This window comes from Opisthorchis viverrini (assembly GCF_000715545.1).
Source record: "Opisthorchis viverrini unplaced genomic scaffold opera_v5_209, whole genome shotgun sequence".
Taxonomy (NCBI): Eukaryota; Metazoa; Platyhelminthes; class Trematoda; order Opisthorchiida; family Opisthorchiidae; genus Opisthorchis; species Opisthorchis viverrini.
Window position 1 is genome coordinate 144,294 of NW_008751867.1, and position 9,685 is coordinate 153,978.

Consider the following 9,685-nt stretch of genomic DNA (forward strand, 5'->3'; position numbering starts at 1 on the left):
TATTTCGCCGAATCTTACACAAAAATGGGAATAGTCCAGTAGAGTAAATGTTGGAGTGCATTTCATGGTTTTGGTCCGTCCAAGCCAAATATTTTGGCAAGTAAACAACTAATTTGCTGTGCAACTTCGTCGGTAATGTCCGATTGGGATTCGCTCCATCAGACGAAGAACATAGGTCAACTCTAACACTGACCCAACGAAATGTCAAAGGACACTGTTCGCCTCAATTTTCAACAATATAATTCACGAAAGCGGGTACCCAGGATCCGAGATCTTTCAAACAGATCTCAATTACTGACAGGTCAGGTATCATATCAGACCGAAACTTGCTGCAAATCTGACCTTGCTAATGCCTTCAACTGATAGCTAATCAATGTGGATCCCAACAGGTCATAAGGCTGCCACGACCGAACGTTGCCCACACGTGAATCTGCATTGTATGTGTTATTCCCTATTTATACTGTGCCGTTGTTGTGCCTTTAGCCAGTAGTGTTCTACATCAGAAACTTCACTTCCGACCTTTTTGCGTGCAACGGTTGAAAAAACGGTCCGATTCGCACTAGCGATCAACTATTCCGGTATTTACTTTCCTGTTGCCCTATCGCACAGTTTGGAACTCGCGACCTTCTGGCCAATGGTTGAACACCTAACCGTTCGACTACGGTTGGTTTATGAGCAGTGTGAGTAGTCCTCAGTTAGACGAAAGATAGCGCTACTAATCCTTCAATAACGGAAACCACATCATGTGATCACGTATTGATTGGTTTCTCGAGTGACGACTTGTCACTAGTGAAATTATCTTACCTCGGCGATGCTCAGTGATGAAGCCGAAATGATAGTTCTGAAGTGATCAGGAGGCATTTTCAATAGAACGAATGATTGCTACTCAAAATCTGGAGCACCGAAAGATACAGGAAAAAGGAATCTTAATCACGTTGTCATATACAACAGTGATTTTAAAAACCTCATCAGAGGATGAGAAAAAACGAAAAATAATTGATAATAAATAACTAAAAAAATAATAAAAACTATCCCTCAGGCATTTTTCCATCAGATTTTGATTTTTAAATAGACTTTTTTGGGAAAAGCAAGCAGGTTGATTCATAGTGTTTAACTGGAGCATGATTACCTGCCTGTGACGTTTTATATTACCGATCAAACTTTGGTTAGATCTGTAAACGAGCTATCGTTGTTACTGTGGCACAACGGACAACGTGCATTTCAAATGGTTGCAATACCATAAGAAGATCACCGGAAGTAACCAATTCCACCAAATCTTCTGGAATCGAAGGACGAACGTGGTCTTTGCACATAGTGGAAACTACTCACAAGGTTGCTGAAAACTCTTCGACAGCCCACGACCGTTTCGTACTTCTTGGGGCTCATCACGTAGGCACCGTCCCCCGGTTTTCGTCTACCTTATGTTCTACTTGAACCCAAATTAGACTGTTTTCGAGAGGTACGCTCATTTTCAAATGAATTTGGTTTTCATGAGAGACTCAACTGAATCCCTCGTTTATGATATTCTACAACTGAATGTGCTGCACACGGGCAGTCGAAGATTTTTCAGCAATATTGTGAGTAGTTTTCTTTATGAAAATATACGGAGATATCTCGACCGTCGTGCTAACTGAAACATGAGGCGGCCTGTGTGCAGCACATTTAGTTGTAGAATATCATAAACGAGAGATTCAGTTGACTCCTTGGTGAAAACCAAATTGCTATGCAGATGAGTGTATTTCTCGAAGAACGTAGTCCGTCAACGCCCCCGCAAATGAATCATCTGTATGCTCTCATTATGCATGCAAATAGGGAGACTTTCCCATTCCCCACAGCCATGATCCAAGTGTCACATCAGGTCTCTTTACACCAGAACATCCAGTGATATATCAGTTTAGCAAAGTCGTGTTTACTTATTGTTCTGCCAGGATTTCCGAACATTTTGAGTCATAACGCAGGCAGATTACTCATATACATGAACGCTATTCATCCAGATCAACTTATCCTATCATTCTGCCTTATGAGTGTGCTACGTCCTGTTCACACTTTCGAACAACACGAGAGATTTTTATACTTTCGATGTTTTCTAATCTCAGCTAAACCGGTAGTCGATTCCCCGGCTGAGTAATTCACAAGTGAAGTTTGACCTTGAACCTGTCTCAGTCACATACACCGTATTCTCACTCAAAAAGAATGCTTCACGCATCAAGGATAGGATCTAGTTTCGTTACTGACCCCTTGGTTGTTGTTACCTTCCGTAAGGAGTTGGTTTCAAACGTATTACGAAGGTAGTGTGAGGATATCTGGTTATTTCCAACAGAGATTTGAAGCCAATCTCTGCAGAAAAGCCAACAAGTACTGTACAGCTGTTCACTCCTCGTTGAGAACCACCAACAGTCCGTATCCCACGGAACTCAGCGAGTTTCGAGCCCGCCAAGTCCGGTCAGTGGCTGAACACGCGCAGTAGATCAGCAGTGTGATTAGCTCTCCTTTAGACACGACCTATTCCCACTCATTCTTCAATAACAGGAACCACATCACGTATGGACTGACTTATCGAATGCTGACTTCTCAGTAGAACTACTGATGATCCCCAACGAGGAGGAAACAGTTGTACGGTATACCTAGGATTTTCGCGTAGACTGACTTCACTAACAGGACGAAATCTTCATCTAAAGTGCTTGTTTGAAAGTCACCCTTTCGGTACCAAACTACTATACAACCCGAAGGAAGCACGAGGGCTAGGATACTTCCACGATGCCCAAGCCTAGACAAGGGTAGTCGAGTGGCAGAGGTCGTGTTCGAACCGCGGACCTTGCGGTGAGTAAATGTGCGCTATAACCACTGAGCTATTCCGCCCCTGACTTTACCGTCTACTGTGTACTTAAAAGCCCACTTCCTGTAGACACCCTTCGATTTCTGTTTATTGTACACGAAGCTGTTGGAAATAATACTATCAGACACGGTTTGCTTTTCACGCCAGCCAGCCAGACACCTAGATTGCCAATCTGGGATTGCGTGCGGAGAGGATTAATCTCGTCTGGATAGAGGAATGCAACTTTCAATTGGCTACTTTAAATCCGTATGTACAGTGCTCGTATCCGGTTTCCCAGTCACACGTACCATTTTGTTTCGATACAACTGGGAAACTTGGAGTTTCGGTTCGGTCAGGGGATGCTGGAGAAATGCATTCACAGATGAAACGCTTCTGACATGATTCTGTTGTTTACGAATTTAATAACACACATTACACGGAATTTTATCGAATTAATTGTGAACTAAAGAATTGATTTGTTTTACTGATCAGTATGTATGAAATGCGTACGCTTTATTCGTTTTATGTCAACGGGCGAAATAAAAATTCAAGAAAAAATCTATTGCATAAACTCCTTTGGAATTGTTTCAAATAAAAAACTACCAGCATTCGTAATTTCGTCACAAAACTCTGTGTTTTTCCTCCCTTACGTTTTTTTTCGGATTCAGTTCAAAGAATATCGGCGCACGGGGCTTCGAGTTTCTCAGCAGAGTGGAAGGAAGTCAAAGTGGGGTTGGATATCCTACGAGAAAAGCGGGAGCTTCAAATTTCCTCTTATGAAGTGCAATATGTTTGTCGAGCTTCCCATTGGACGAACGAAATTCGAGAAGCGACTTCAGCTTTTGGCTAACATTCGGATTTTACTAGACTATAACCATACGTGGCATTGATGTACCCCTTAAGGGCGTGCGTCACCGTTTGTTGAAATACGTCCCAGCAACCTCAAGAATATTCCAAAAAACAACTGAAAGAATATTCTATCGTCCGATTGCATTCATACATCAGTCGTTAAATGAAAAAATGCGAAGAAATGAACAGGCACGAAGTACGACTACTGTGATAAACTGGTATGACATTGATACTACTGATTGGAAGGCATGTGAGTAGTGTGTTTTCTCGTAGATCCGTCTCGCGCCTCTCTGTTGCGGAATTTGTGGGGTCGCTTTGTAGCATTTGTCTGGATTTGAGTAACAGTCAGCGACTATCCAGAAACGTTCAGGAAGGCGCGTTCAAAGAGAGGATGGATATTCAGTTTTTGTAAACAAGATGCATATGAGAGTTTTGCTTCCCTGTCCAATAGTCTGTAACTGTTCAGTTGGCATTTTCTAATAAATAACTCCTCAGCAAAGGCCTTCTTCCTTTCACTGGCAGAGAACTATCAAGATGAATTATTCCATACTAGCTTGCAAACAAACGACAGTTCAACCGTCACTAGATGTACTTCATGGTTACCGCTCCGTCTGGAACGAATGAGAACAGAAGCAGACAAGAATATTTAATTATAGAAACCTGATACTCAATGGGAGAAACAATGGACAAACATTTTGATGTGCTACGTAGCTTCCATGTTACCTAAAGCACGGGGCTGAGGTTCTGTCAGACCCATGGGGGAACAATCAATATATCGCGGTCGGGTTCGAATCACAAACCTCCCGGTCAGTAAGTTTTCACATTTACCACCTTCGAGATTTATTGATATGATGATGACATGTCAAATCCAGCTGGATTCAAAAGAAACCAAAATGTCGCCTAATTCACAAACCTTTACTCGAGTTCAATCACGAAACCGATACTAACAAAATGTTCGCCAATAAAATTGGTCAAATCCAGCTGGATTCAAAAGAAACCACCTCACCGACCAATCAGAAATACGCAAACCGACATGCCGAGTGCAACAATCAGAATTCGTCAGATGAACTGTCGGAACAAAGGCTCCACCCATCGCATAGTAACCTGAATTATTCACTGATCGGTAATAAATGGAGGTTGACAAATCCGGACATACGTAGATATGAACTCTAGGAATGTACTCTCGAATACTGAATGACATTTCTTGTTTACTTTCGCTCATGAGTAAACCCAAAGCGACCGCGGTGTACACCTCTACCCTGACCAATGTGAAATGTATACTACCGATGAAGCACGGAAGTAGCGTCTGGCTGGCGATGAATATTACCACAGGAATAATGGGACCGCTTTCCAACGTTCGTATTTTTAATTCAAGAATGTTCGAGAAAACGCTTGAGAATGTTTGCTATTTAAATACTCTGGGCAGATGAGATATTTACTTTCGTGCCTAATGGCTTGTAACCGCTTTGTTCTCGCGGTTTTGCCGCGAAGGGTGTTTCTCGCTTCACCAGTACAACCCATCAGCAAATGCTCTGGGATGGCTCCGTAAAGTTCATCCAGGATTACCTTATCCTTTTCGTTCCCAAAAGTGCAAGGGATTCGCCCAGAGTCAGAATTTGCGCGTTTCTTTTATCAGCTTGGTACCAGGACAGTTGTGTGTGCACTCATTCTGAACACAGTTTTTTCCACACAAAAAAGTCTGGTGAGTGCGGCAAAAGCGCCTTGCAATCTACATCAAAGTTTTATTCTTATCGGTTGTGATAAACAGGTGCGAGTGCACCAGAAACTTGGCGATAACGTTCCGGAAAATACTGACTGAGACAGACGAGAAAGTATCATGAACAAAGTAGCAAATCTTCGATTGGATAACTCGTCTGGTAAGTAAATACAATGTCAGTCAATAAGCCGGAACCAGTCTTCGTAATGCCTTCTTATCACCGTGAATCCCGGTCTGGATAGCCGCCTGATCGACTGGTGCGCTTGTCCACTCCAGAAAAGTAAATGAACGTGCGAGTCAGCTGTTTTATTGATCACTGTCGCGTACGAGCGGGTCAAAAATTGATACTAAGAATACAACCCATCTGTCAAGGGCGAGTGAAGAACAACCAATGAAATCTGTCTCAACAAAAAACAGTTATTCCATTGGCAGTTATGTAGTCCTGTTACGTTCGAATCTGGTTCTCCTAATATTCATTAAAAATCAGGAGTAGACAGTATATCAAGAAATTCTGGGGAGTTTCCAAACCGCAGTCTGTGTAGTCAATAGTAGTAGTTGTAGTTAGTAGTTAGTTAGTAGTAGTAATCAGTAGTACCGCTAGGAGTTTTCGACATACGCAAGTCTGAGGACGGACCTGAAACCAAACACGAGTATCGACCACACGAATCGACGCGAACCGGTCTCGCTGCCACTTGAGATGATCTGCAGGATAACTTTGATACTAAGAAGTATCGCTTAACAAGTGCGGGCGCACAAACATCGCCCAATTATGCGCCATCATGTTTTGGTTGGATCCAACCAAATAGGTTTAATGCAATAACGGACTATTGCAGCGTTTACGGTGCTGTTGTGGGTGGACGAATGAGCCGAGTGAGGTGGTAGAAAAGTTTGTCTACCTGGGAAGCTGTATCAGTCCCGGTGATCTAGCCAACGATGATATCTGCTTCTACACACTACTATGCAGCGTATTTCAGTAGTATAAATGATTTCCAGCACGATGGCATGGACAGGTTCAAGCAAAACAATGCCAGATTTGGTTTTAAAGGTAGACCTAGATGACTTCAGCTGGATCTGTCTTTCATACTGGCCCTCCTTCGCTGACTATGCTGTTACGAAAGTCACGGCAAACGATAGATTCAGCTGGATTCTGTTGAGTCCCCCGTTGAAGCCAGGTTAGTGTTGGCATATGAGAGTTGAAAAATTCCGACCAGTTTGGGTTCAACTAGACCCGCACCTGCCTGGTGAACAGCCCAACATGGATAAACCGGCTTGTCGAAAGGTTTTCAGTAAACTTATGAGTATCGTGTCACGTTTAGATGGCATTAGAATTAGGGATTTCTAGGTGAGCATAGACACCCCACTGAGAAAACGACAAACCCAATTAGGGAGAGACAGACCAGCAAAACCCTTCCTGCTGCCAGCTGAAAACAGGCGGTCGCCATACCAACCATAGCGCTTAAAATCAAGCTCTGCATTTCCACCTGTTCGTTATCCACTGAGCATTTAAGGATACTAACTAAGCCAAGTTGTGTTGAGCTGCCCCAACAATCAAGAAATCATCATTTTCACGGAATGTTTATGAGCAGAATCGACAGAAGTTGAATCTCCATATTCAACAATACATCATGTTAATGCGTAGGTGGCAAATGCCTGTTCTCCCGCCGAATCCCTGACACCCAATTGGGTTAGGTCTGTCAATGACCTTGACGCCACATAACGAGTAGTAATTATTTCCCCACAAGATCTGCAGCACATGTGCATCTACTGAGTTCCAAGACGACCAGATTGGCCTCCAGTTTGTGTAGCCCAAAGCTGGGAAAACGCAAACCGGCGCTAAAACGCTAAGCATAAAAATTTCAAAAACCGGTTTCTAAATTTCTCTTTTTCCCTCAGGTGATTGACGAACCCACGTCAACAAATGCGCATGAAGTTCAAGGGGGACAAAGTACCCATTTTGCTCATTTATTGCTTTAAAAGTGATGTGCATTTTGCAAGCAACTTCAAATATTGAAAAGCCACTGGTTTGAAGAGAGTAGTGTGCAGATTACTAACTGATCCGTTTCTCCTGGTTCTCCTGAGACCCAGAAGCTTTGCATGTTTTAAGATTTGGCCATTATAATGGATAACCAGCAGTTTTTTTATTGAAGAACGAATGATCCATGTAGCACATTCGTTTTGCATTCATGTTTTTGTATTCTGCTATCTCTCGTCTCTGAGTAATCGTTCACCTGTAATAACCTTTTCGTGCCTAACTGCCCCGCCACCCAAAGGAGGCACGAAGGTCGGGATACTGCCAGGTTGATCAAGTCTAGTCAAGGAAAGTCGAGAAGCAGAGATCGGGTTCGAACCACGGTCCGTCTGATCAGTAAATTCGTGCTCTAACGGCTGAGACATCTCACTTGTGAGCATGATTTCATTTTGCGCAAATATGGGATCAATTTTTGGAATGTGCCAGGTAATGATACAAAAACACACCATGTTTTGTGAGCTAAACTAAGATTCATTGAAAAATCTTAGTATAACGAGAGGACACAAGCCAAACGATCGACACATTTTGCCCCCCCCCCAAACCGACTGAGACTACTGACACAAAAATCGATGGTTGACTTTGCCTGCCCTTATTATGCCGACCAATCGGAGGGCCTTACGGAGGAGGCATTGAAAATTTCTCAGAACTTTCATAAAGGAAACTACACAGAAGGTTGCTGATAACTCTTCGACAGCCCACGACCGGTTTCGCCCTTCCTGGGCTCATCAATTAGGCGCAGTCCCCGAGTTTCCGTCAACCTTATGTTCTAATTGAACCCAAATTGCAAATCAATCTGGTTTTCACGAGAGACTCAACTGAATCTTTCGTTTATATTCTACAACTGAATGTGCTGCACACAGGCTGTCAAAGAGCTTTCAGCAACCTNTTCAGTTGAGTCTCTCGTGAAAACCAAATTTCTTAGAACTTCTTTTACTAGGACCTATGTAACCTGTGGGTCCTTCTAGGTGACACATTCAAGGAAAGCGCTATTCCCTAATGGAGATTCGATCTTCTAAGTAAAGACATTCCATGCTGAAAAGCCGAGAAGCACTGGATCTCTGTTTTATCTCTCTTCGAATTTATCGGCAGGGCGTAGCTCAAGAAACGAAAAGGAACCATTGGTCCACAAGACAAATGAAACCTCTGTCTGGGAATTTGTCGAATCGAAAAGCCAGTCAGCACGTGACCACGTGATGTGGGTCCAGTAATTGAACGATGAGTGCTGTTACGTCCTGTCTAATTAAGAGTTACTCACTCCGCTGAGCAGCCGCATATGACCGAAGGGTCAAGTGTTCGAAACTCCCTCGAGTCTTATAAGATACACAGTGCTGATAAGCCCAAATAATTATGAAGCGTCCGTACAGTAGTTCTTGGCTTTTCAGCAGAGACTGGTTTCACTAAACGGATGAAATCTCCCTTTATAATGCCCAAATTTCCTCATAGCACCAAAGATAGTCATGTTTGCAAAGACTTTGTCTGAAGATTTGGTAGTTTCCCAACTTTCTTGTTCCTTTTGCTAGCTGAACCCGATGCTGTAGATGAGAGGCCATCAGGAGCCCCTCAGTCTATCGTCGGTATGATTCTCTTGGCATAGGTATCATGGGAGTCGGAAGATACCTGAATGTATCGTGAGCCAGAATACGGTCCTGAGCGATCATTAGGACAAAATTTATACAAATCCCTTTAGTTAAATTCACTTTTCCGGAACCAACATTGTAACTCATCATAGTTTGTATTCTCACCGGAAACTTCAACGCCCAAAATGTCCTTTTTGTTGGGAGGACGAGATAATCACCTCATGCACTCTGACCGCTTTGAACTCAAAAACGTTTTCTTCAGATCGGATACTTCAAGTAGTGATCAACTGCATTGCATAAAAACAGTTATAAAGTGGCAAGATACCTTCGCTTCTCATCGGTGGAATAGCATGTGTGACTGCGAAACTAAATCGGACTTTTCTGTCGTTCTGAATTTCAGACACCCTTCAAACTGTGCTCAAAATCTACACAGCTGACTTCACCAAACCATCCGAATTTCGGTAGAAACTGATGAGTAGTTGACAGTCACAATGAGTGAATATTGTCTGTGGACGTGCGAACCCGAAGATGAGACGCTGTGCGGAATTCAGTAAACACTTTTTATTTCAAATACATTTCTTGAATTGATACTTAAGCGGAAGATTGCTGCTCCGTAGACAGGTATCGAGGACACCATGGAAAGTTTGCACGTCGCCCGAAGGCAATAGTCCTGTTTCTTAACTACTCACATACATGAA

At 42.9% G+C, this 9,685-nt stretch overlaps 1 protein-coding gene across 1 annotated transcript; it reads right to left on the reverse strand.

The window, feature by feature from the left end:
* Positions 1 to 1,591: 1,591 nt before the first annotated feature.
* On the reverse strand, positions 1,592 to 7,566 carry T265_08283 (hypothetical protein; the record flags this gene model as incomplete). Its single annotated transcript, XM_009174039.1, has 4 exons — positions 1,592 to 1,721; positions 2,657 to 2,814; positions 2,866 to 3,008; positions 7,509 to 7,566. 4 exons carry the CDS (start codon positions 7,564 to 7,566, stop codon positions 1,592 to 1,594), a joined length of 489 nt encoding a protein of 162 aa, XP_009172303.1.
* Positions 7,567 to 9,685: the final 2,119 nt, after the last annotated feature.